The sequence below is a fragment of the Mercurialis annua genome, linkage group LG4 (genome assembly GCF_937616625.2).
Source record: "Mercurialis annua linkage group LG4, ddMerAnnu1.2, whole genome shotgun sequence".
Taxonomy (NCBI): Eukaryota; Viridiplantae; Streptophyta; class Magnoliopsida; order Malpighiales; family Euphorbiaceae; genus Mercurialis; species Mercurialis annua.
Window position 1 is genome coordinate 37,923,058 of NC_065573.1, and position 25,558 is coordinate 37,948,615.

At 31.4% G+C, this 25,558-nt stretch overlaps 6 protein-coding genes across 7 annotated transcripts; 5 read left to right on the forward strand and 1 right to left on the reverse strand.

The window, feature by feature from the left end:
* The first annotated feature begins 3,936 nt into the window (after positions 1-3,936).
* On the forward strand, positions 3,937-6,843 carry LOC126678930 (pentatricopeptide repeat-containing protein At4g22760). Its single transcript, XM_050373845.1, has 2 exons — positions 3,937-4,040; positions 4,432-6,843. Exon 2 carries the CDS (start codon positions 4,574-4,576, stop codon positions 6,302-6,304), a length of 1,731 nt encoding a protein of 576 aa, XP_050229802.1. The 5' UTR covers positions 3,937-4,040; positions 4,432-4,573; the 3' UTR covers positions 6,305-6,843.
* Positions 6,844-10,690: 3,847 nt separating this feature from the next.
* On the forward strand, positions 10,691-12,929 carry LOC126676300 (uncharacterized protein At4g22758). The gene is made up of 3 exons (XM_050370475.2): positions 10,691-11,214; positions 11,625-11,832; positions 12,562-12,929. Exons 1-3 carry the CDS (start codon positions 10,885-10,887, stop codon positions 12,792-12,794), a joined length of 771 nt encoding a protein of 256 aa, XP_050226432.1. The 5' UTR covers positions 10,691-10,884; the 3' UTR covers positions 12,795-12,929.
* A 2,522-nt stretch (positions 12,930-15,451) lies between these two features.
* LOC126677870 (uncharacterized) lies at positions 15,452-16,334 on the forward strand. Its single transcript, XM_050372685.2, has 2 exons — positions 15,452-15,961; positions 16,191-16,334. Exons 1-2 carry the CDS (start codon positions 15,568-15,570, stop codon positions 16,319-16,321), a joined length of 525 nt encoding a protein of 174 aa, XP_050228642.1. The 5' UTR covers positions 15,452-15,567; the 3' UTR covers positions 16,322-16,334.
* Positions 16,335-19,315: 2,981 nt separating this feature from the next.
* On the forward strand, positions 19,316-21,417 carry LOC126677861 (protein cornichon homolog 4). Its single transcript, XM_050372672.2, has 4 exons — positions 19,316-19,573; positions 19,906-20,087; positions 20,939-21,061; positions 21,153-21,417. Exons 1-4 carry the CDS (start codon positions 19,502-19,504, stop codon positions 21,190-21,192), a joined length of 417 nt encoding a protein of 138 aa, XP_050228629.1. The 5' UTR covers positions 19,316-19,501; the 3' UTR covers positions 21,193-21,417.
* A 134-nt stretch (positions 21,418-21,551) lies between these two features.
* On the forward strand, positions 21,552-22,670 carry LOC126677862 (general transcription and DNA repair factor IIH subunit TFB5). 2 transcript variants are annotated; one of them, XM_050372674.2, is made up of 3 exons: positions 21,552-21,943; positions 22,193-22,258; positions 22,344-22,670. In XM_050372674.2, the coding sequence occupies exons 2-3, from the start codon at positions 22,224-22,226 to the stop codon at positions 22,519-22,521; spliced, it is 213 nt and encodes a 70-aa protein (XP_050228631.1). In that variant the 5' UTR covers positions 21,552-21,943; positions 22,193-22,223; the 3' UTR covers positions 22,522-22,670. The 2 variants fall into 2 exon arrangements, with proteins under 2 accessions (XP_050228631.1, XP_050228632.1); XM_050372675.2 differs by lacking the exon at positions 21,552-21,943 and adding an exon at positions 21,999-22,075.
* A 659-nt stretch (positions 22,671-23,329) lies between these two features.
* Positions 23,330-25,347, reverse strand: LOC126677860 (putative pentatricopeptide repeat-containing protein At1g12700, mitochondrial). Its single transcript, XM_050372671.2, has one exon. It carries the CDS (start codon positions 25,320-25,322, stop codon positions 23,508-23,510), a length of 1,815 nt encoding a protein of 604 aa, XP_050228628.1. The 5' UTR covers positions 25,323-25,347; the 3' UTR covers positions 23,330-23,507.
* Between the last annotated feature and the right edge of the window lie 211 nt (positions 25,348-25,558).

A 25,558-nucleotide genomic window follows, 5' to 3' on the forward strand; every position in this document is an offset into this window, starting at 1 on the left:
ACTGACTGTATGAAAAGGTGAAAAGTTGTCGATCTAACTTTTAAGAATTTCATTGACAAAGATGATCGGAAATACTAAATTTTAACGGATCAAGCGAAATACCCGCTCCAGCGAAACTCTTGCTTCTCGTTCGGACAAATATACGCGGAATCTATGTCCAAATTTGTCGTTTTCCGATCTACTTATTACTTGTATATTGAGAAGATTAATTCCTCAACCTCTATCCACAAGAAGTGTCACTTGTCAATTTTACTTTTAAAATTTCTATCTCTCACTCATTATACATCAAAGGAAATGAAATCAAAGCTTATCAACTTCTAGTTTGGTAAAGTGGTGTGACCTCAAAAAGTGAAATGCTACAAAAAGAGAGAATGTTTGAATGAAAAAGCAAGAAATTGAATTGCTGCTGTGATCATAATTTGCCATTTCAATTATCTTTCTCTCAATCATTACTCCTTTTCTTCTGTCACTTTCATGTTTGAGTCCCACCAAATTAGTAGTACTATTCATTCGTGGATCTTCATCATATTAGCTTAATTATTTTTAGAGTGCTGGTGCATGTTTGATCAATTAGCAAGCATGCTTAATTAGTGCCACCAGCTTTCATGGCAGCTCAATTCAACATTTTAGTTCTATTCGGTCGAATCAAATTATGATATTAATTATTAGAATCAACGCGAGGATAATGTATAAAGAAATATCTCCGTGTTTTTATTCAGAGTTATCTTGTTTCTGTCTGTTGAGATAAACTACCGATTGTTGAAATTAGAGAAATTAAAATGTACATGATGAATTATCGGCAAGAAAAAATATCAAATACCATGATTCAACTTGAATCCTTAATGACTTAATTCAATTAATTCTTTCCATCTATATATTGTTTATTTTAATTCATAATTTTTTATGTGAAATTTTCATCACATTATATATATTTTTTTTAAAATCATTATCGTTGTTGAAAAAAACTCAGTGCAAACATTAAGTTTTGCATATAATGCAAAATTACGGAGGATTTAGATATGTTGAAATGTCAAAGAATCAATAGAGCAGCAGTGATGCATGATCATCACACATGGATTTGCTTTTTGACTAAATAGTTTGTATTTTAACTTTTTCACTCAAGAAAGGCTTAGGTTTGAAAAGAAAAAGGTAGGATCGTGTTTAAGCTTATAATTAATATAATTATTGTTTTAAAAAGATAATTAAGAAGCAAGACTCACATCATAAGTTTCCACCTATTTCATTTTCTATTTTACTTTTTATCATTACTCTTTTTCACGCTTGTTATTTCCATTTTTTTTTGAAACAACTTCCATATTATTTACAGTCTTTCACTAATTTTCATTGGATACCTTTTCATCTTAATATAACTATAATGTATTAGTATATCTCAATAGGATGCCATAAATTAATTCCATCTATTTATTGTCATGATAATTTATATTTAGTGCATTGTTTGTTACATATAAAGTAATACTATATTTTTATGTTCCATTTTTTGATATCTTAATATATATTTTAAGTTAATTTTTTTTATCTTCTTCAAATAAATTACTTCTATTTTCAATATAATCTAAAATATAATCATTAATAGAACTAAATATATTTTTGAAATTAGTGACAATATTGGCATTTTTTTTTTGGTAAGCCCATCCGGTTTCCAAGGCTTCGCCCTGACTAATCCGTATTGGCATTTTGATACCTCTAATTATATGATTATGGATTCAAATAAATTACAATGACATGACCTAGCTGGCTAAATTATGAAAAAAGGTCAAAAAAAGTCTCAGTTTATGCAATTAAAAAGCTGGATCAGAGATTTTTCATTCATTGTTTTCCAGTAAAAAACATGATTGAATCACAGCAAAAAGATAAAAAGGAAGTCGCATATCAAATCAAAACTTAATCCTGTGGTGGGGATTACGTAATAATTTTACACTTTAATTCCCTGCATGCAGTCATTGGAGCCCACCGTACATACTTTGATGATCAATCAAAGATTAGATTATTTTGGTGACGATGATCATCATGAACTGATGGCTGCAAATCATTTGGCGTGTAAATTTTGTTGTTGTTTGCTTTACCTAGTTCAGTTCCCCATATTCCCCTCTTTTACTATTTACTACTTTTACTATTTAAAATGTCATTTTGATCCAAATTAATTGACTTAAATAGCACTTCGCCCCCTTAATTTATAAGCAATTGATAATTAGCACATAAATTAACTTAGTGAAATTAGTCTTAAAATTGGTAATTATGATCTATTACCCCTATTTTTTACAATTTGTCAATTTGTTCCCTCAACTTGTAATCTAATTGTAAAAAGGGGACTAATTGACTTTAACTATCAATTTTAGGACTGATTTATCCACAAAATTAATTTATGTTATTGTTTACCAGTTCACGGGACAAATTACTATTTAAGTCCAAAATTTGAATAATATACTTAACTTTTACTCATAACTTGCTGGATTTTTGTTACAATTACTTTTTATTTGGTCTATTTCGTTATTTTATTATTGGAAAAAATGATAATAATTTATCCTATGATAATTGATATATTGAATTTTAAAGTTCATTTATTAATAAAAAAAAAATCCCCGTATAAATAATATATACTTGATAAAAATTCAATTAAAAAACATATCTAAATGCAACAAAATTTATTTGCGATAGAATGTATTAAAATGATTAATCAGTTGAAACTAAAATTAGACCATGGATTGATGTTGATTTACATGCATAATTGTTACCAGAGTGGCTCGGAATAGTGAGTTGAAGCTATTATGTGATGATACCCAGCTCTTTCGATTTTGCAATTTTTATCAATTAATTGATCTGAGTTTTGTCATACTGATTAACAATCTGTCGAACTTTTAACCTTTTAGATTAAATTAAATTAAATAAAATCAAAGTATATTCTAACAAATTAAATGCTACAAAAATATGAAAGAAAAAAATTAACGCTTGATTTACTTAAAAAAATATAAAAAATTAGTGAATTTTTTTTGACACAATATTAATCGAGCAGACTCGCATGCCATCTACACTAAAACTTCCATGACTTGCTTCAATTGTATCAAACTAATTTATCAAGGACTTGAATCTAAAAGTCGTATAAATAATAACAAATCTTGAATAATTTATTTGAGATATGCAAATCGAAATAAAACTGCTAAAAATCATCAAAATAAAATGAGCTTTGTATAAGAGCAAAGAGAAATTCTTATGTAGACTCGGTCTACCACGTCATCCGTAGACTAACCTATCACATTATGACACGTCATTAAAATGATGGCAATTTTGTAAATTCGTTTTTTACTTATTTACACCTTTGAATAGTAATATTACAAGATTGTCATCATTTTAATGATGTGTTATAATGTGATAGGTTTGGTCTACGGATGACGTGGTAGACCGAGTCTACCTAAGAATTTCTCAAGAGCAAAAGCCTTTTTGGCGTTTTTTATTCACTCAACTCCGCCGCTGCATTTTCTTTTGAAAAAGAAAAGAATTCGCCTGTAGCAGTGCAGCCAATAGTCTCCTTTTCAGAATTTACTGAAGTAAAGGAAGAGAAATAAAAAAATAAATATTAGTGACAAATTTTAATAAGGGCGATACTAGAAAATCAGATTCTCACACCCAACAAAATTGAAATAGAGAAGAATTTTTTTAAAAAAAAGAGAGCCACATCCATAATTTTTTAATTTAATCTTGTTTTGAATGGTAATTATTAAGCTTCAATTAAATCGATTTAACCAATAATAAGATTTCGCTGTGTTCTTGGACAACACAATACTAAAGTCCTGAGTTCAATTTTTTCCATAAGCGCTTCTCCGGTATATACTCATTCAATGAGCTCGGGCTCTTCACAGTTGGGCTTTCTTGCTGCTTGGCCCATTTCACTTGCCTCAAACTAAACAATTCGGCCTAATTTGCAAACCTTTCTTCTCCTTATGCAGCCATTTTTCTTCTTCTTCAGTTTTTAAAATAAAACTACTAAATTGAAAAGGAGAGACGAAGCTTATGAAGTGATAACGGTATGATTTGATTTTTAAGCTATTTGATATTGTAAAGCTATCTTCTATTTAATCGATTTAAGTTTCAAACTGATTACACAAATGATTCTCTTGGTTATTTTTTTTTTCAAATTTTGATTATATACGAGTTGAGGGTTTCAAAATTACGTACATCATTCTCGTGGCTTAATTGAACTTAGCTTATGAATTTTGGCTTAGTTTTAACTGTTTCTGTGTGATTTTTTCTGGTAATTAAGGCTTAATGATGGAGCTTCAATTTACAATTACATCAGCTACTTGATTGCTTTCACTTAGTACATTGCGTAATTATGAATAATTATGCAAATGTGAATTGCCAGATGAGTATTTTGTTTACCATTCTTCTTCTTTTTAACATAATATTCTTTTGCAGGATTATTCGGCTCATTGATCTGTTCTTGTATTTGGACTTTTGTGGTTTCTTTTGAGAGCAAAAGGTATGAATTCATGTTGTTTTCGGATAGAACACATGTTGACTTACAAAAAGAAGATACACCATTGATTTATTACATGGAATGTTACCTGCTAGACTCACAACCATATTGAATAACTGCCCATCTGCTAACCAGGCAAAACAAATACATGCACAGATTGTTGTCAACAGCCTTAATAAACTTGAGCCTCTCTTAGTCCGTCAAATCCTTGTCGCTTCTCCCAGTTACACTAAAATTGTTTCTCAGTATGTCGAGAATATTCTTTTCCATCTACGGGATCCAGAAACCTTCTCATGGGGTTGCACAGTTAGATATTTCTCTCAGCAGGGCCAATTCGAGAAAGCTTTATCTCTATACAGAGAGATGGTTAGACAAGGACTTTGTCCAAGCACATATGCTATCTCGTCTTCTTTAAGGGCGTGCGCTAGAATTTTACATAATATAGGAGGGATTTCAATTCATGCTCAGTGTTATAAGTTTGGATTTTGTGGTTGTGTTTATGTGCAAACTGCCCTTGTGGATTTGTACTCAAAACTGGGCGATATGAACAGTGCATTGAAGGTTTTTGATGACACGGTGGAGAAAAATGTGGTTTCGTGGAATTCAATTTTATCTGGATATTTAAAGTCTGGGAAATTAGAACAGGCTCAGAGCTTGTTTGATCAAATACCAATGAAAGATATTGTATCGTGGAATTCGATGGTATCAGGGTATGCAAGTAATGGAGATATGGACCAGGCTTGCCTTTTATTTCAGCAGATGCCAGAGAGAAATTATGCTTCGTGGAATGCAATGATTAGCGGGTATGTGGATTGTGGTAACATAGAATCAGCGCAGGGTCTTTTTGATGCAATGCCCCAAAGAAATAACATTTCATGGATTACTTTGATTGCTGGGTACTCGAAATACGGAAATGTCGAGTCTGCATGGATTTTATTTAACCGGATGCTTAAGAAAGATCGCCTCTCATATAATGCCATGATATCTTGTTTTGCACAAAATAACCAGCCTAACGAGGCCCTTAAGCTGTTCAATGAGATGCGTAAATCTGATAATGATGTTCAACCAGATAAAATGACTATAGTAAGTGTTTTATCCGCTTGTTCACAATTGGGTGATTTGAGACAGGGATCATGGATTGAGTCATATATAAAGAATGTTGGGATAGAATTTGATGATCATTTGGTCACTGCTTTTATTGACCTTTACGCAAAGTGTGGGAATGTTGACAAGGCGTATGACTTATTTCATTGTCTGAAGAAAAAGGACGTGGTTGCTTATAGTGCAATAATATTTGGATGTGGCATTAATGGGAAGGTTGCTGATGCTGTAAAATTGTTTGGGGAAATGATGACTGCCCAGATAAAACCAAACTTAGTCACATTTACCGGACTATTAACCGCCTATAACCATGCTGGTTTGATTGAAGAGGCCTACCGATGCTTTAAATCCATGACGAACCACCAACTTGTGCCTTTGAGCGATCACTACGCAATCATGGTTGATCTCTTAGGTAGAGCAGGAAGACTTCAAGAAGCCTATGAGTTTATAAAAAGTATGCCTATGCAGCCTTATGCTGACGTTTGGGGCGCTTTACTGCTTGCCTGTGAGGTACATAGTAATGTCGAGTTTGGAGAACTTGCAGCTCGACGTTGCTTTGAGTTGGAACCTGCTACGAGTGCCTATTATTCTCTTCTTGCCAACGTTTATGCCTCGGTGGGGAGGTGGGATGATGCCAAGAGACTGAGGAAGGCGGTGAAAAAGAAGAAACTGGTCAAATTGCCAGGCTGTAGTTGGACAGAATCAACTTAGAAGCCATCAAGAGCTCAGAAACCTCGCTGTCAATGCACCGACAAAATTGGTTTAGTCATGGATGACTATGGTGTCAACTTGTCATATCTTTTTAGTTCATGCCACAGGAAAGTCTAATGGATAATTTTTCGTCCCCTGCACCATGTCGCTGGCCCTTGTGCTACGCGTGTTCTTTCTTTCTCAGGCAGACCTTGCTCTTATGGTACAAGCGTTTCAATATGTTTAGTTCTGTTTAAGAGTCCACAATACGCAGTACGAGTGGACATTGATATCACTGTTCCCTTGTTTATTTTTGCTATACCTGTCGACGGACATCATAGCTAAGTGATTCTTTTTCTTGAAAGGAGCTGCCCATTGAGCGGATCAATCCTCTAGTTGTGGTATGTAAGATCACTCTAATTTTTGATGGACTGAAATTTACTCTTCCAGCGAGGGCATTGTAATAGGGATAGAAAGAAGCCTGCTTATTACTTACTGCCATCAACAAAATATTATTGTAATCAATTTCTGATTATCTGAATTTTCTGGCGTTTTTTTTATGTTTTTGTTTATTGTTTTAGTCCCTAACTTAAACCAATGATTTATTACTTCCTTTTTATTTTTATCTTTATTGTCAATATGAAATATGGTTAATAGTCTGCTCAATCTTTTATTTTATATTTTATACGATCGTCCTTTTAAACTTTTTTTTAATAAGTTTTTCATATATTGTTATGTATATTATATATTATAAAGTAATAATATTTGCAGAGGCTTATGGATGGACAAAATGATAATTTTAATCCAATTCTAGAAACTATAATATTGGTATCATTATAACATTATTTCCCTTAAAGAAATAGCATCTGAAAGGCAGAGAGATACCAAATTACATCATCAAGTAAAGAAATTGAAAAGACTATCCATGTTTTTTTTCTTAAACAATCAGTTTAAAGCAAATACTCTGTCCCAAACATATTTAATTATGATTATAGTTTTTTCTCATATATGAATATTGATATTTAAGTGTTGCTTGGTTGGAGATAAATTAACTAGCAAAATAAAAATAAAAAAAATTATTTAGTACATTTTGTGTGTCTTAATTACCAAACTTTAACTAGGGAAGAATTTTCTTAGCAAAATCTAAATAAGTTGTACTTCACTAGATAATTAGCTATAAAATACATAATATTTTTAAATTTAATTGTTTAGTTATTTATTAAAGATTTTGTTTTTATCATTAAATGGATAAAAAAATCGATTTTTTGAGAATTTAAAAAACACACTAAGTAGTATTATTACTACTTCCCTAATAATTAAATTTTTGAGTAGTTATTTTCCAGGAAAGTGTATTTCTTGAAAAATAAATAATTATGAAATTATAATATAAAACAGAAATTAATAAACTCTTAAATCTAAGTAAAAAAATAGTAGTATACTAAGAGATAATTTATAGTTTTTAATTATTTAGATCGTTCAAAATTAAAATAATTGAATTGGAATAATATATAGACAACAGCCCTATAACATTGTTTTTGGCTAATAATCACCACGGTATCTGATTTTTAGATTTATGGTCACTAAATCTCATGATATTTAAAAACAAACACTAAATTTCCTAATTTTTATGGTGGCACTCGTTAAACCCCCTAAGCCCCATATATAATTTAAATACCTAGGGCGCCGTTTTTTGTGGTCAACTGTTATTTAAAAAAAATGGTGGCGCCACGTCAACTGTCACATCATCAAAATATCCTAAAAGATAAATTAACACCCAAAATACCCCTAAATTATATTTAAAAAAAAACAATTAACCCAACCCAATTTAGTCTAACCCAAACTACCGATCCATCCACTACCAACCGAACCACCATCATCCGCCGCCACCCATCCACCGCAGGAAGAACATATCCATGGCGGATTTGTTCATGCAGTACAGATCGTTTTTCATGATGAAGAATGATCAGTTCTTCATGAACAAACATGAAAAACAGTCAGAGAAGATAACCAGATAAATTTCTGGCGGTAATTGGGCGGCGGCGGTTGGGTCGGTGGTGGATGGATTGACTAGGTGGTTTGGGTTAGATTGAGTTGAGTTGGGTTAAGTTTTTTATTTTTTTTAAAATTAAATTTGGGGTAGTTTATGTGTTCTAATTTTTTAGAATATTTTGATGATATGGCGCTACCATTTTTTTAGAATGTCTAGTGACCAAAAACGATTGCGCCAAAAATATTTTAAGTTTTTGGGGATTTTGTAAGCGCCGCTACAAATATTTTAGAATTTAATGATCATTTTTAAACATCAAGAAGTTTAGTGATTACAAATCAAAAGTTAGGAGCCCTGATTAGCCCATTATTTTTAAATATTTTCCCGGTACAAAAGCGAGACAATATTTTTCTAAAATAAACAACGAGACAATATGAGATCCATAGCAAGAGGCTTTTAGCTATATTTGAGGGCTACTTCTTAATATTAGTATTATTATTTTTTTGTCATAAGAGGGCTACTAATTATTAATTTATGAAAGATGTTGATTATGTTAAATTTTAGTTAAAATTGAATATGTAATATTGCATTGACTCAAACTTTGTTGATCCCGACGTTCTATTTTTCTTTATATAAATTTAACATAAAAAAAATGATATGCTATGTCTATTATAAAATGTATTTGATACGAAATATTAAAAAAAGTATTATAATTAATAATGATAATATTAATCTTTTAATTAATTTAATTATATATCTTAGAATTATTTATATATTTTTAATATAAAGAGTTTTATTAAAAAAAAATCAATATATATAAAAATAATATATATATATATATATATATATATATATATATATATATATATATATATATATATATATATATATAACAAAAAATAATCTTATTTTGCAAATTCATCAAGTTTCATTAATCGAATATGAAACAGTTACATTTATAAGAAATTCGAGAAACTTTGAAAACTAAATTCGACGACCTGACATGCATGGAACAGACAACATGCTGTCTGATTCACAAATCTATTAACTAAAATAAAAAAACAAATTATCTAACTATTTCGCCAATAAAGTGCCGTCTTCGCTCAATTCTCATCATCTCCCGCAAACTAATTTATGAAATCAGAAACTACAGTTGTGACATCGAATACAACCAACACATGAAAACCCTTCATAAAAAAGGAATAACAACCTTTCACATAAAGGACAACAAACCTTTCATATCGAAAAGACAAAATAAAATTCTTAAAACAAACAAACAAAATACAATATTGAAAAAAACTACTATAGCCCATGAATGATTTCATCTTTATTTTGGAAAGATCTCCAATTTATCTTCAATTGTTGATTTATGAAAATTTGAATTGAATTTGCGATTCGTCGATAAATGTTAATCTATCAAGAAAAAAATGAAAAAAATTTGGCTACTTATTATATTATATGAATGAAACGTGTTTACGAGACAAAGTTTTAACACAAGAAAGCATCGCGATGCCGCAGGACACGATCTAATAGATCGTTGTATCGAGTAGTTGGAAAATAACATAAAAAAAAGATGGTTACCGTCAACGGCTTATCCAAACTATTAACGACGGTCGAAGAAGAATTGAAAAAAGAGTTATGGACAGTTAGAGTTTGTTTTAGAGAAAAAAAAGAGAAGAGACGCTAAATAATTTTAGGTCTAATGTCTTAAAAAACCCTTGACCTTTTAGCCCCTTTTCAATCATATCCTGACGTTGAAAATTTGTCAGTTTTACCCTATTTTGCATTTTTGTGTTTCAATTGTACCCTGAAAAATTAAATTAACGTTTTTTTTGTTTGGAAATTTGTTTAAAACATTCTCCATGTCTAGCATATATTAATTGTACGTTTTTAAAATTTATTTAAATTTAGTTAAATTAATTAAGAATTTAAGTTAGTGTTAATATGATTATGGGTTTTAGTTAGTTTTTAAAAATAAAGGATTTATTTGTACTTTTTTGAATAAAAAAGAATTTAATTTCATGTTTAAACTTAGTTAATTGAATGATTTCATCATTTAAGTTAAAAAATTAACAAAAATTAAAAATTTGGGGTACAATTGAAAACGGAAAATTTAAAAGTGGGTAAAATTGACAAATTTTCAACATCGGGGTGGAATTGAAAAAAAATTTAAAGGTGAGAGTTTTTTGAGTGATTAGGCCATAATTTTATTATATAAATAGTCAGATTTATAATAAAATTTTGTAAAATAATATAAAATGATTAACATATTAAAAAAAAACATGTTACCTTACGAGAGGGTGCATGCCGGGTTTAATTTAAGATTAAAAATGAAAAAAGATGACCAATAGTATTTAGCGTCGCTAAAGTACAAAAAGAATAATGGAAAAAAAAGGCTAAGACGACAGACCTTACTTTTAAAAGAGGGCAGCCTTTTGCTTCAACTACCTTCCAACTTCTAACGTCTCTTCTTTCAATGGCAACCAACTTTTTAAGTTTTCACAGATTATCACCAAAAAGTACATTAACTAATTAATTCAATATCGTTCAACATTAATACAGATTTTGTTCTTGTTTTCATTCAATAATTTATACGTGAATTGAAGTCAAACACATGCCTGAGAGGAGTAGTCTCCGGCGAAGAGTCACGACCTCAGGCAGACGGAAATCAAGGCCGCCGCATCCATCTCCTTCCCCGAGTAGAAGGACAACCACTCCACCACCACTGCATCATAAGCGATTTGCTAAGAACCGCTCTAAACCAATCAAGATTCTGAAACGATGCTCGTCGGAGCCGATGCTATGGCAGAGCAGTGAAACTGAAGATCTGAAAAGTAAGAGTTTTTTATGGTGTCAGAGTGACGGTGGCGGAGCCGGCGGTGGTCTGTTGCCGAGGCCTCATACATGCATCGATGTTTTTGCTTCTTCTCCTCGCAACTCTGAGGTAGTTTATTCATCAAAAAAAAAACTCTGAGGTAGTTTTCAAAGTTATCCTATTTTGATTGAATTAGAAATTTTCTTGAAATGTTTGGTCAACCCAATTTCATTTAGTTAGAATTTTTGTTTAATTACGACAAGTTTTAATTCACACTCTAATTATTGCTTGACCCACAAAAGAAAGTTTGTTAGAGATGCATGCATTTTTTAAAATCAATGTGAATTAATATTAATTGCTCCATTATACTCCTAATTGTGATGCTTTCATTTATGATTAAATGAGATCAAGAACTTGGTGATGTGAACTTGTATACAGTTTGGCTACAAAGAATTTCAATGGTAAAATTGATTTTGATGAATATTGGTGAAGGCTATATATAACTATTAGATGTTTGTCTGATTTTGATGAAATTGCAGGGGTACAGAAAAGATGCAAAAGTGGTGGTTAATGTAACCGTAGAAGGGAGTCCGGGTCCTGTTAGGACAATGGTTAAATTGGGATCTACTGTGGAGGACACAATTAAGGTTGTTGTAGATAAGTATAGTGAAGAAGGAAGGACTCCGAAGCTTGGTAATGATTCATCGTCGTCTTATGAATTGCATCATTCGTACTTCAGTCTTCAATGTAAGTAAATTTACCAATTTTCGCATTTGAGTGGCGGTGAAAATTGATTGTGCATTTGACTGATATTGTTCCTAATAGTTGTGAATTGGTTGCGATTTGAAATTAAATTAATCAAGGGATTGTTGTTTTGGTTATGCCACTGAACTACCTTGTTTTTGGATTGAGAATGTGTTATCAGAAGTGAACTTGCATTACTAACTAGACAATGCATTAATTAAGTTTCTGAATTATGTGGACAAATATTCAGATTTCTTTTGATGGTCTTGTTAGATCAATTTGGAAATTACAAATTTGTGAGAGACTTCCATTTTGGATGGTTATGTTAAACCAAAATGTAGATTTTCGGTCTTGTACTCAGCACGATTTCAGCATTTTCGAGTTGCTCGAGCTATGTTGCACGGTAACGGAAATGCTGAAACGAGAAATACTGAAATGAAAAACGGTAAAACAATATTTTAATATAAGAATAGGCTATAAGTATTGAGTTCCAGTTTTAGTAGCATTTTTGGAAATTAAAACAAAACACTGAAATTTAAAACTCGCCAAGTTTCTGTGCAATAGTGTTCGAATATTACATGCATGTTTGTTCCAAATAATGTATGCTATGATGTTACATTCTCTGCTTAAGTTGGTAACTTAATCTGTATGTTGTATTGATAAACCAGATTGCCCACAAAATGTGCTTGACATTATTATATACTAATGTTTTATATAACTTTTTATTAACAGGTCTTGACAAGTCAGAACTGATAGGTGATATTGGTAGCCGAAGCTTCTTTCTCAGAAGAAGTAGCAGCAACCGTAGCAGTATTGGAACAGCCTCTCCTTCCATTTCTGAAACTGCTCCGGCAAGACCAATTCCGCCTCCTGCATTCTTATTGTCAGCTTTTGTTGCTCGAAAAGCTGGAAAAATCATCAGAAGATCGCATCGACTTTGGAAGGTCTTGGTTTGCTGGAAATGATCAACATCTCATTCCTACACTATGAGAGTGCTGCAACATATTATTTGCGGAACTCTCAATTGAAAATTCCTATTAGTAAATATTATTTCCTGTTTTTTTTTTTATTTTAATGGAAAAAATTACTATCACCCTTAATATTAGATGCAATATACTACTCCCGACTTTTGGTTCTAGATTACTGAACTCTTGTCGGAAGGAGGAGATATCAATTAAATGGAACTAAAATGATAGATGAAAAACAGTGAATTTTTAAATTTAACGAGGAAAATTGGTAATTTTGATATAATTTTAAGCGGTGGTAAGTAATTTTTTCTAAGAAATTGCTTAATTTTATACTTATAAATGTAAATATAAAGCTATGTTTACCATTTACAGTCCAAATTAATGATATATTGATCTTATTAGTTATATTTACTTATATTTACCTGAGTTGCAAAGTTGCAAGATCATTGATTCAAAACATTGTAAAGCTTCAATTTTTTAATTTTCTGAATTACTATAAGGTGAGGTAAAGTAGATTTGGTTCTTCAAGTTCCAAGCAATATAATAAGCGAATATTCAGTTCATTTTTGTCCCAATAAAAAAAAACCAATTGGTCTCTCTTATTTATCGTTATTTTTTAATATTAGGGTATCATCTTTACGATTTTTTTTATGTTTTTAAATTTATCGGAGTAGATTGGTTCTTGGTAGTCTAATAATTAATGATTATTATTACAATGAAGATGCACAGTGATTCAGGAATATGCTCCTATACACGACAAATTTAAACAAATGGTCGGCAAATGTTTTAAAACGTGGTCGGTTAGATGGCGAAACCACTAGGAATTAGACATGTATAATTGTTTAAGTGGAACAGTTTTGTACACTAAATTCCATGAATTTTGAAATCAACTACTCATTTTATTTCAAAATAAAACTTTAGGCTAAAATGTTTTGGGCCTAACTCAAGCTTACTAAATGTTCTGAATCAATTCAAAAGATGGGCTTTTCCCAATGTCTGCAGTTTCATTTTGTTGTGTTTCTTTTCATGTCATTTTGGTATAGGATAGGACACATGAGGTTTTTTTTTGAATGAATCTCAACTATAAGACGGCACCATTAAATTTTTTACATTCAGATTAATTCCCACTTAAATCATGTGGTACCTTGCGAGAGGCAAACTCTGACTCTAAATTTTAAACGGCTGCATATATGAATACGGTTCGAACTCACGAACTTACTTAAGTTAGAAGAGCGCTTTACCAATTCAACTATGCTTGGATTTAGGTGTATTCTTATCCCTTTTATTTTTATCATCCTTAGTGCTTACCTACGTATGCATATATATACCTGGATGATTAATACATTTAATGAATAATTTTTTTAATTGGTATGAATTTAATATGTATCTTGCTTTTTTTGGTATATTTTAAATTTTAAATAGCATTGTTTTATATGCTGAAATTTTTAATTTTAATTATTAAATAGTGGTAATATAATATAGAGGTGAAACAACTTCATTAACATGTAATGTTACCAAGTCAAACAAACAATAATCAATATTCATAATATTGATTGACCGAGATAAGCACACAACTAGTCCGAAGATTAGAATGTGCATCTAATCATCGAGTCCGAGATATCCTGATTGAAGACCATATCAAGATAACTCAGATACTACCTCTAAAAGTGTCTGACTTATCATATTTCGGACGAACACGTGTTCAACCGATCCGAGGGGAATACAGAAGATTATCTAGCACATGAGAACGTCTCCCGCCTCACGTACACTTGACATACAACTTGATGCATAACAGAATTCGCCAGCTTAGCAAATTGAATATGAAGATCAAGAAAGGAGCTTCTAAATGGTTGTACGAGTAGGTCCATATAAATCACTTTAAAAGTACCGAATTAAGCGTCGTAGCAAACAGCCGGAAAATCCCACCGGTGCATATGACCTTTGTGCTCTCAAATGATCTTGATAGCCCAGGAACCCTCGAGTGCTTCAATGATTTATCAAGTAGGATTAATAAACACATTTTGATTTAATTATTTAAGAGATTTATAAAAATGATACAACAAAATCAACTTAATCTTTTTTATAAATATATAAAGTTTTATAGATCACTAAAATTTGAGTTCATCACAAAGTAAACATTAAATTGTAATTTATTTATCAAGTGTTTTTTCTGATAAAACGACTCGTCATTGTGCGCATTTTTTATTTACCTTTTAGTGCATATATAACAATCTCTCATTAAAAGTTTTCTTTAAAATACGCATTGCAATATAAAATTATTTCAGATATCATACAAAAATTAAATTTTAACATGCATTTTATAATAAAGTCAAAAAAAATCAGCCTAATTTTTTCAATCCATAGATACATACTCTTTTGTGAGCCATAAACAGACATAAATCACATGGCCACCAAAAATTACCTAATCAAGTTTAATTAAGGGAAAAATATCCAAATCTTCATGATCAATTTACTAGCATAAGTAAAACAAAATACAAAAACTTGTGTGGGCACATTACAGAATCATAAGAATCGACAACATTTAATGAAACCATATCCGTAATAAACACAAAAACCTAAGGCCACTGTCATAACATGCCACCTTCCACGAAATTTCTCGCTTCTTCTTTTAACTGTCGCAAAACTGAAATATAAAACGATGACGTAACTGGACCAACCTAAACCAAACCTTAATTATTCTCTGCATATATACAGACATAACTCAAATTTCATTACATTATTGTTGAATTACTAACTGACTAACTGTTCAATGACTTCTAGAGCTCCAATCACCTTCCGCCACATCGTTACACGGCCTCTTCGTTCTCACCGAGTTGACACTTCACTACAGCCTAATAATTTCCCGCCGGAGAGATATTCCGACCTCGGTCAAAGTCGTGGAGAGCTCATTTCGGTTCCGGAAATGTTTGCTTCAAGTGAAACAGGGGCGTCGGCCTCACAGAGTAAGTTAACGAAGTTGCTGCTGAATGTGAACATAGAACGGAGCTTAGGGCCGGTTCAGGTGATCATGGCGCCGGAGAATACCGTTAAGGATTTAATTAAGGCGGTTATAGAGATTTATGTGAAGGAGAAAAGACGGCCATTTTTGATTAATTCTAATCCTGATTGCTTTGCTCTTCACTACTCTCAGTTCAGCTTCGAAAGTAAGTTATCGTTAATTTCTGTTTTTTAGTTAATAATTCAGAAAATTTAAAATATTTGACGATTTTTTTTAACTTCAATTTTTTTATTAACTATCATGTCATTTAAATTGTTTTATTTTAAGAATATATAATTACATTTACTTAGTTGAAGTTTGATGGTTGTCTCAATCAAATTTTTAATTGATTCAATTTTAAATTATAAGTTAAGAGTGAGCTTGTTTTAATGCAGGTTTGAAGGCTGATGAGAAGTTAATAAATTTGGGATCCAGAAATTTCTTTATGTGCTTAAAGACTTCAAACACCATCACTACTTCTTGCTCAAAGGAAGCAAATTTAGCTAATAAATCTACATTTTATTAGTTTATTTCGTTAATGGAATTCTTGATATACTACTTTAATTCCTCTGATTTCTCTAGCTAGTTATCCATATATGAAATGAAGCAATTGCTATAAATTGTGATGCACGCTATCGTAAAATCATTAATTTATGTATGCCAAGTTCGTCACACTGTTGCTTATGTCGAATTGGCCATCATAGAAAAAAATATCACAGAATGCTTATGGCGGAAATTTATTTGTCACAAATTTATGATGAGAATTTCCATCACAATTTTTTTAATATCTCTTTCAATTGTGACAAATTTTATTTTGCACGAGATTTTTTTGTGATAAATTTCACAAACCTATCACAAATTTCATTGATAAATTTATCATACAAATTTGAGACGACAAAATTGAAAAAAGTAATTTTATATTCATATTCAATTAAGTTATACTAACCTTCTTTATTACTCGTACTGTAATTATTTCATTTTTTTAGAAAGTTTTGCATTATTCATGAATTTTTAATAATTTTTCTGAAAATCATTCATTTCTACGCAAGCAAGCAGCTCATTTAACTTTGAAGTTTCACTCACTTTCAATCCATTTTGGCTAGGCTAGTATTAAAATTTCTATACAACTATATCTAATATATTTATTAGCTTGCACAACAGAAATTCATATATAAATTAGTATCATTGTAGTTTACAAGTATAGTTATTTATTAATTACTACATATCACATATAAATATTATTGTAAGATTTTAAAATCTAAAGAAATATTATTTTACATTCTTTTTGTATTTTAAAATTATATATTTTATTATTTAAAATGTTCCTTTTAAATCACATTTTTCTTTAAAAATATTTAGATTTTAAAAACAATAAATTTTAAAATTTATATTTTTTTTAAAAATTACATGTTTTTAAATTAATCATTTTTAAAAGTTAATATTTAAAAAAATCAAGGAATAATTTTTTAAAAAAATATGACAATTTTATTATTTAAAAATGTTGGTATATAAGCATAATAATTATATATGTATAATGACATCTACAGATTTAATTACTTTTTTTAACCGGAAAAAGTGTAAATATATCTCGTGTCTTTTGTTGGCACGTCATGTATTTCGGATCTCAAATGTGTACAACATTAAATGAAAATGTTAACAAATGAGTCATTTTTGATACTTTTTCAAGATATTATGGTCATTTTTAAGATTCGAAATATATAAAATGCCAACATACGGGCTATACATTAAAGTTATTAATGCACCTTTTTCCTTTTTAATTTAGATATTATATCGCTTGTGATAGAAAAATCATGTCACAAATATGGGATAATTGATTTTGGAGGTCACTCAACTTACTCAATATATCAAAATGATCATTGAACTAAAAAACGCTACAAAATGCTCATCAAACTTTCGATTTTATATCACAGAGAAGTCACTCCCCCATTTTCGATTTTAGGGTTACTGTTTTATCTTTTTGTCTTATTCTCTTAGGTGTCAAGGGTTTTTATGTCTTTTCTTCTGTTTCTTTATTTTTTATAATTAAATTTGTGATGTCAGTAATGAGCTGGACGGTCCGGCTGCCACATTGGATAAATTTGACCGGAATTCATTAAGTGACTTCTCTGTGATAAAAAAATCGAAAGTTTGATGAGCACTTTGTAGCGTTTTTTAGTTCAGTGATCATTTTGATATATTGGGTAAGTTGAGTGATCCCCAGAATCGAAAGTTTGATACTTTTTCAAGATATTATGGTCATTTTTAAGATTCGAAATATATAAAATGCCAACATACGGGCTATACATTAAAGTTATTAATGCACCTTTTTCCTTTTTAATTTAGATATTATATCGCTTGTGATAGAAAAATCATGTCACAAATATGTGTCATCGCAAAATTGTGATGATATGAAGGAACTTGTGTTAGAAAACTTTGTGGTTGATATGTCCATCATAAATCTGTAGTAAATTTATGACAAAACTCAACCCATCTTATATTGGCAGTGAATATTACTGTCGCAAAGTGCAGTGTCAAATTTCCCAATAGAAATTCCATCATGAAATTAAAAAATTATCCAACAATCGTTTTGCCATAAATTATTTTCTTAACAAAAAAAAGTTAGCCATAAATATGCGTCACAATTTGACTGGTTTTTTCAGTGAAATATGCAGATGTGTACGAGGAAGAAACTTGGTAACGAAAATTTTGGTTTTGGTGACCAAATATTTCGTCGCAAAAATAAATTTGTTCCTTGTACACATCTGCATATTGGCCTACTCCAATTAACATTTACAAATTTGTTATTTATTTCAACTTGTGTGTTTATATTTAAGCTCATAAATCACAATGAGTTTCAAATTTCTAAAAAATATAAAATTTTAGAAATTAATTAATTAATTAAATATATATATATATATATATATATATATATATATATATATATATATATATATTCCACTCGGTAGATTATTTGTACATAATTTATATAGTTTTCAGTTGGTTGCTAGCTAAAAAATAAAAATTGTATTTTAAATTTCATTATATCGATATAAAAAAAATTATAAAATTAAATTGATTAAATATATATAATTTTATTTAATAATTAAATGTGTCTTCCATCTGAAATTAATGAAATTAATAGACAACTTTTTTTAATGTTAAACATTCTTTAATATTATCAATGCTCATTTAAATACTAAATGATTTTCCAAAAAAATAAATAATTATTATACAATCAATAATTATAGGAAATATTGGAATTCTCATAAGTTCAAATATGAACTTGAGGGGGTCATATTCACGATTTACACCGTTTATTATAAAATGAACGGTGTAGATTAATTTGATTAAAAATGTACTTTTTTTATCTACACCGTTCATTTTATAATAAACGGTATAAATCGTGAATATGATCTCAAAATAAACTTGAGGGAATCCTAATCCTTATTGGAAAATTTACTAAAAAGAAAAAGAGAGTGAAAAATAAAATTAGTGTTACGCAGTTGTACTTAAACACGCGGCTAACTAAAAAGAAGTGAAGTGAAAAAGAAAAGGTCGTCTGGGTATGCAAAAGTGTGCAATACGCACCAATCTGTTAGCGTGAAACAGTGAGTTATCGTGCGCTTTTGTGTCAGGGTTGGGAGGTAGAAGAAGAAGAAGAAGAAGAGAGTTAGGGTAGATTTAGAGAGAAGTAAAGTAGGAATAAATGGGCGATCTTTATGTTTGGCTAATCTCCTTCTTCTTCCTTATTGCCTTACTTGTCGTCATCGTTTTCCAGGTCTCTCTCTCCCCTTTTCAAACCCTAAATCCTTTTCTTTCAATTAATTTCAATTACGAAGTTTCAATATGCTGTACTAGTGTACGGGATGTTATTGTTCATAGCTGAAAATTAGGGTGCCTTGTTGATTATGAGTAATTTTTTTATTAAATTGATCAAGATTTCACCTGTTCTAACAATTTTTAATTTTTTTTTATTAATTGCGAGCACTAATTGTAAGCAGCCTTTGATTCATTTAATTGCAAAGTTTTAACAATGTTGATTTCTGTCTAAGTGTTTTTTTTTTTGAGATAGAAGTTTGAACAATGTAGAAAAATTTGTTGTGGGTGCAGCTTATGTGCTTGGCTGATTTGGAGTTCGATTATATCAATCCTTATGACTCGTCTTCGCGGATAAACAAAGTGATTTTGCCTGAGTATATAACTGAAGGTGTTTTATGCCTGTTTTTTCTCCTAACAGGACATTGGTGTATGTCACTATTGTGTCTTCCATACCTCTACTACAATGTCAGGCTGTAAGTCTTTTTATCATCTCAGTGTTTTCGCTTAGTGGATTTGATAATTTTTTTCTTCTACGTGAGGTATATATATCTCTGCATATTTTAAAAGAAAGGGATAGTTTTTTATTGAACTGATATCCAATAGTTGCTGCCCATCAGATAAAAGGCTCATTTTGTCAATGCTTGAATTGAATTAAATCGGTACTTTATACGCTGCTAGAACTTGCTGTTGATTCTTAGCTTAATTGTTGGACTAATGTGTGATCAATATTGAGGAACATATCCAACAGTTTTGAACCCTTTTAATGCCTTGTCACCCTTATTATTGCTTGGAGTCGAGACTAATGGTTTGGAGGTGGAACCTAAAAAATTTAAGCAAATGTTGAGTAATAGTATAATTGTGACTTTCTCCAGCTAATTTCGAACCCCAATGATGGTGCTTTTTTTTTTTTAACTTGTTATGTGTTGGTTTGCCTCTGTGGCACTTAATTGCTATGTTGAGCCGCTAGTTGCAGGAGCAAACACAGGTAGTGGGATGCAAAGTTGAATAGTTGACTGTTGACCTATCTTAAAAATCATTAATTTCGTTAATTTGTGAAAAAAAAGATATTAGTAATCCTGCCTGCTGGACAATGAACGGTATTATGGTCAATACTCAGTATGTTATTTTGTTATTCAGGTCATGAGAATATGCAAGTGGCATACGTTTATAAATCAGCCTTCTTTAAATCGATTTTATATAATGGCAGTGGTTCTGCTTTAAACTCGTATGATGCTCGAGTAAATTCTAGGCTGCTTATATTTGCTATTTGCCTTTGATTAAACATGAGATATTCTTGTTCTGACTCCTCTCGTCCTATTATCAGTTACACACGACGAAAACATCTGGTAGATGTGACGGAGATATTTAACTTATTACACTGGGAAAAGAAGCAGCGTCTTTTTAAACTCTTCTATCTCATTGTTCTTCTCTTTCTCTCGATATTTTGGTACGTGATGACGCTAGAGCTGCTAGTATTTTTCTTTTCTGCAACTGAATTTTCTTGGTGAGCCTGTTTAAACTCTCATTTGTGCTTGCAGGATGATTTTGACAGCATTGGAAGATCACGACTTCGATTAGTTAGTTGCTTGCGTGCATGCATCATTTGCTACTCATAAGGAGCACCGGGCTCCATAAACTGCTGGCTTGTATGAATGGATAGGACAGAACAGGCAGCAAGAGCGGATCGGAAGTCTTTTGTAATTGATATAGTTGATATTCCAGGATTAATTATTAGATTTTTTCTGTTGATTTATAACTTATAGTTTTGAGGTGCTATACAATTCTTCAATCATGTTTTAGGCATTTGATTGATTCCGCTGTTCTTGGTGTTTCTACTCTTGCACAACAGTGCTTTTGCTTTTGTTCTTTTAGAATTGATCAAATCTGGATTTTGTAAGTTTATGTTAATTGTTTTGAATTAAGAAACAATCCCAAGAAACGCAACGCAATGGACATATTCACTATGTTTTTGAAATTAATTTCATCAACAAAGCATCAAATATAACCCAATTCTATTTGAATTAGACTTTGCCTCAAGACAATTCACCATTCAATACCATATACTCCAACCTTCTCCCAGTATTTTGCAATCCCAAATTCATATCATTAGTAACCAACCACTGATCTCTCATCCAAAATTAAAACATTTATTCATATTATTATTATCCAAATCCCGATCTTCACCTTCTTCAATAACACCTTCTATTTCTTCAATATTAGAATTGATTTATAAAGAATAAGCCTGCTTCTAACTCCAAAGTTTAAGGCGTTCCTCTCCCGTTAGTGGTTCAATTTGCACACCATCTGCTCGACAAAATTCCTCTGTTAGGTAAAAAAAATTCTATTCAGTTCCAAATTCTGAACCAACTTCTACTGAAATTCGAATTTTTGCGATAGCTGAAAACTCGGTTAAGTTTTTTCCAATTGGGTTGTCTCCTCATGGTGAAGGTTTCATCTTACAGTTATGGGTTTCAGTTATTCCTCATAATTTTATCATTTGAATTCTTGAAGTTTAAAAATTTAAGATCAATGATCCGATTATGCTTTTTTTTTTCTTTTTTCTTTTTTTCCGTTTCAGATTCTGAAGGAATTGAGATTGGTGATACAAGATGGTCAATGCCACTAAAGGATTGTTCATATCCTGGTAAATATTTTTAATCATACAAATTCACCAGCAATTTCATTCAATAATGGCGCAGTTTCGAAACTTAAGGTGTTTACATTTGCAGCGACATACCCATGGCGCAGTTCATAATCAATATGAATGCTTCACTGCCTACATCACAGAAGTTCATTATTCATGTCTTGGATGGCACCCATCTCTTTGTGCAGCCCCATGTTGCTGAAATGATTCGAACCGCCATCGGCGAATTTAGAGACCAGAACTCCTATGAGAAGCCCTCCTGATTCATTCTTCTTTTTGTTTTCTTCCTCGGACAATGTAAAATGCATATCAAGATGCACTTGTAAGAACAATTTTGTTACCTTTGTTGAATTTTATGGATGCTTTTGTTTAGAGATGTTGATCTCATTAGTTGAAGTTCTTTACACATTCACTTGTGCCTGCTGGTCTTGGTTTTCTTTATGCTGTCATTTCTGTTATACTTAGGGGGTATAACCCAACTTATGTGAGTCCAAGCTTGAGTCTGTTATACAAGCTTGAGTCTGTTATACAAGCTTGATGTTGAATGGACTTAAATTTTCAAGTCGAGTTCAAGTTCGAATGGGCTAAGTAGCTGATGTTAAGTATGTTAACCCGGATCAATTAAAGGAGCTCTTGAGGAAAGCAGATGCAGGTGAGGAAGATTTAAAGCTGTCACCTTGGTTTAGATTAGTTGTCGATAACTACTTATTTAAATGGTGGAATCATGCTGAGAAAGGGACACTGAAGGAAGCAGCCGACATGATTCACAAATTGACTTGAGTTGAGATCTTGTAAATGAAAAATCCATCTTAAGAACCCTGTACGATGATTTTCATTTATCTAGTTCTTAGAGATCAATTGTAATAAATTTAGTTCATGTATAACAGAAATGGACTAAAATAAAGAACATTACAACCACTTATCGTTAGTTGACATCCACAATTTACAAACCAACAATAAAAGATAAACTCATCAAAGACCAAATTAAAGCACGGTATAAATTATGAATGTCGTATGGTTGTAATTTCTTCATTTCATTAAGATGATTTGATAATTGAAAAGAAATATAAGTACTAGAACCGTATTCCAATTGATTATAAACTTGAGACGGAATTTGTCTCGTGTAATGTATATTTTGATTCATGATTAAAGAACTCATGAGGAACCCAATACATACTATGTTAGCTTTAATAATACTACGTCTTCTTCATACTAAACCAGTCCAAAGTAGAATCAATTAAATTTAATTTTAAATATTAGGCTGCAACTCACCATCTGAGAGGCTAGAAAATAGTTCCTTTGCCTCTTCAAATTTCCCAGCTTTGCACATACCATCAATGAGTATACTATAGATTACTTTATTAGGTTTAAACCGGCTTTTTTTCATAGATTCAAACAATGCGAGTCCCTTATCAAGACGCCCATGTTTGCAAAAGCCATCAAGCAAAGTTGAGTATGTTATTATATCAGGACTCATGCCGCGAGAACACATTGCGGTGAAAAGATCCTCTGCACTTTGAAGACTCCCTGCCTGACATAACCCACTTATAAGAGTAGTGTAAGTGACAGAGTTAGGAGTTAAACCTCTGTGAGGCATCTCATTAAAGACTTTCTGTGCCTCATCAATTGCAGCACTTTTGCAGTATCCTTTGATCAAGATATTATAACTAAGTATGTCCGGTTCATAACCACTGTTGAGCATTACGCCAAACACTTTTCTGGCCTCGTCCATTTGGTTTTGAAGACAATAGCCATCTAGCAGTGAATTGTATGTGACAGCATTGGGTTTTATACCCCTTTGAATCATTAAATTGATGATTCCCTGAGCCACTGAAACCATTCCTTTCTTGCAAAACACATCAACCAAAATGCTAAAAGTAACAACATCTGGTTCGATATTTCGATTAAGCATTTCGTCATAAAAAGTCAAACATTCCTTCCACAAGCTTGACTTGGAAAGACCGTGAATTAACGAGCTGTACATAACTATATCAGGCTCCATTCCCTTTTGAATCATCTTGCCAAATACACCTAAAGCCTCCAAAACCTTTCCTTCATTACAAAATGCATCAACCAATATACTTAACGTATATACATCTGGTTTTATACCCCGCTCCGTCATTTCTTTAAATAAACACGAAGCTTGCTTCCACTGTCCTAAATTATACATACCGTAAATTAACGAGTTGTAAGTTACCACAGTCGGTAATATCCCTGAACTCGTCATTTGATCAAATAATTCTCGAGCTTCGCTCACCAGCCTGTCCTTGCAAAGCCTGTCGATGACTGCACTATACGCCACCACTTCCGGCTCAAAACCTCTCTCAACCATTTTCTTCATCCAACCAATAGCCACACTAGTTTCTTCAGTCTTACACAAACCGTTTACAATCATACTATGAGTATATACGGTAGGCTGATACCCTCTCACTACAATATAATCTAACAATTCCACTGCTTGAACAACTCTACCCTCTATACACAATCCATTAATTAAAGTATTAAAAGTAACAATACTTGGTCTAAGTCCAAATTTAAAGATTTTCCCTAAAACTGAAAACCCATACTTCACATGATGCGAATGACATAAACAATTCATTAAAATAGTCAGGGTATAAACACTAGATGAAACTCCAAACAATTCCATTCTTTTGTACAAGGAAATAACAGTGTCGTATCGTTTCGTTTTAACAAGAAAAGATAGTAAGTTATTGAACTGATCAACAGAAGGCAAAGGGTTCATATGAAGCATTTGATTAAAGCAAGCTAATACATTGTCAAAGTTGGTATACGAACCATCTTTGCAAATATCTCTCGGTGAGAAATCTTTACGCCAATTACTAGAGCTAGGAGAGTAAAAACAGGCTAATGAACTGGAAGACAATAACTGCTGTGATTGAACGATGATACCGATTTGTAGGTGAGGCTGAAAGTAGAGTGTCTTAAACCCAGAAGAAGTTGCAGACCAAGTGTTTGATAAAATACTTAGCCCCCGCATAAAGAGTCGTTTTTGTTGGATTGGGATTCCCTCAAGTTCAAATGAACTTGAGAGGGTCATGTTCATTTTTGTTTTGGATTACATGAGTTGCTTTTAGTTAGCTTCCTAGTCAACAATCAAAGTTAAGGTAAACATTAGGATTATTTTACACCTATGCCTTGTATATTACCGGTTTAAACCTTTTTTTTTTGGTTTTCAAATGAAACTTTTACTCATTTTGTTTATTTATTTTTGGCATATAAATAATATTACACTTTTTAATTTTTTTATGATTTTATCTTTTTAAATTTTTAAATTTAACT

Coding starts and splice junctions, on each gene's coding strand:
- LOC126678930 (XM_050373845.1), top strand. CDS start 4,574: ATGTTACCTGCTAGACTCACAACCATATTGAATAACTGCCCATCTGCT.
- LOC126676300 (XM_050370475.2), top strand. CDS start 10,885: ATGCCTGAGAGGAGTAGTCTCCGGCGAAGAGTCACGACCTCAGGCAGA. Junction 11,215..11,624: donor CTTCTCCTCGCAACTCTGAG/GTAGTTTATTCA, acceptor ATGAAATTGCAG/GGGTACAGAAAAGATGCAAA. Junction 11,833..12,561: donor TTCGTACTTCAGTCTTCAAT/GTAAGTAAATTT, acceptor TTTTATTAACAG/GTCTTGACAAGTCAGAACTG.
- LOC126677870 (XM_050372685.2), top strand. CDS start 15,568: ATGACTTCTAGAGCTCCAATCACCTTCCGCCACATCGTTACACGGCCT. Junction 15,962..16,190: donor CTCTCAGTTCAGCTTCGAAA/GTAAGTTATCGT, acceptor GTTTTAATGCAG/GTTTGAAGGCTGATGAGAAG.
- LOC126677861 (XM_050372672.2), top strand. CDS start 19,502: ATGGGCGATCTTTATGTTTGGCTAATCTCCTTCTTCTTCCTTATTGCC. Junction 19,574..19,905: donor TTGTCGTCATCGTTTTCCAG/GTCTCTCTCTCC, acceptor TTGTGGGTGCAG/CTTATGTGCTTGGCTGATTT. Junction 20,088..20,938: donor CTCTACTACAATGTCAGGCT/GTAAGTCTTTTT, acceptor TCCTATTATCAG/TTACACACGACGAAAACATC.
- LOC126677862 (XM_050372674.2), top strand. CDS start 22,224: ATGGTCAATGCCACTAAAGGATTGTTCATATCCTG. Junction 22,259..22,343: donor AAAGGATTGTTCATATCCTG/GTAAATATTTTT, acceptor TTACATTTGCAG/CGACATACCCATGGCGCAGT.
- LOC126677860 (XM_050372671.2), bottom strand. CDS start 25,322: ATGAACATGACCCTCTCAAGTTCATTTGAACTTGAGGGAATCCCAATC.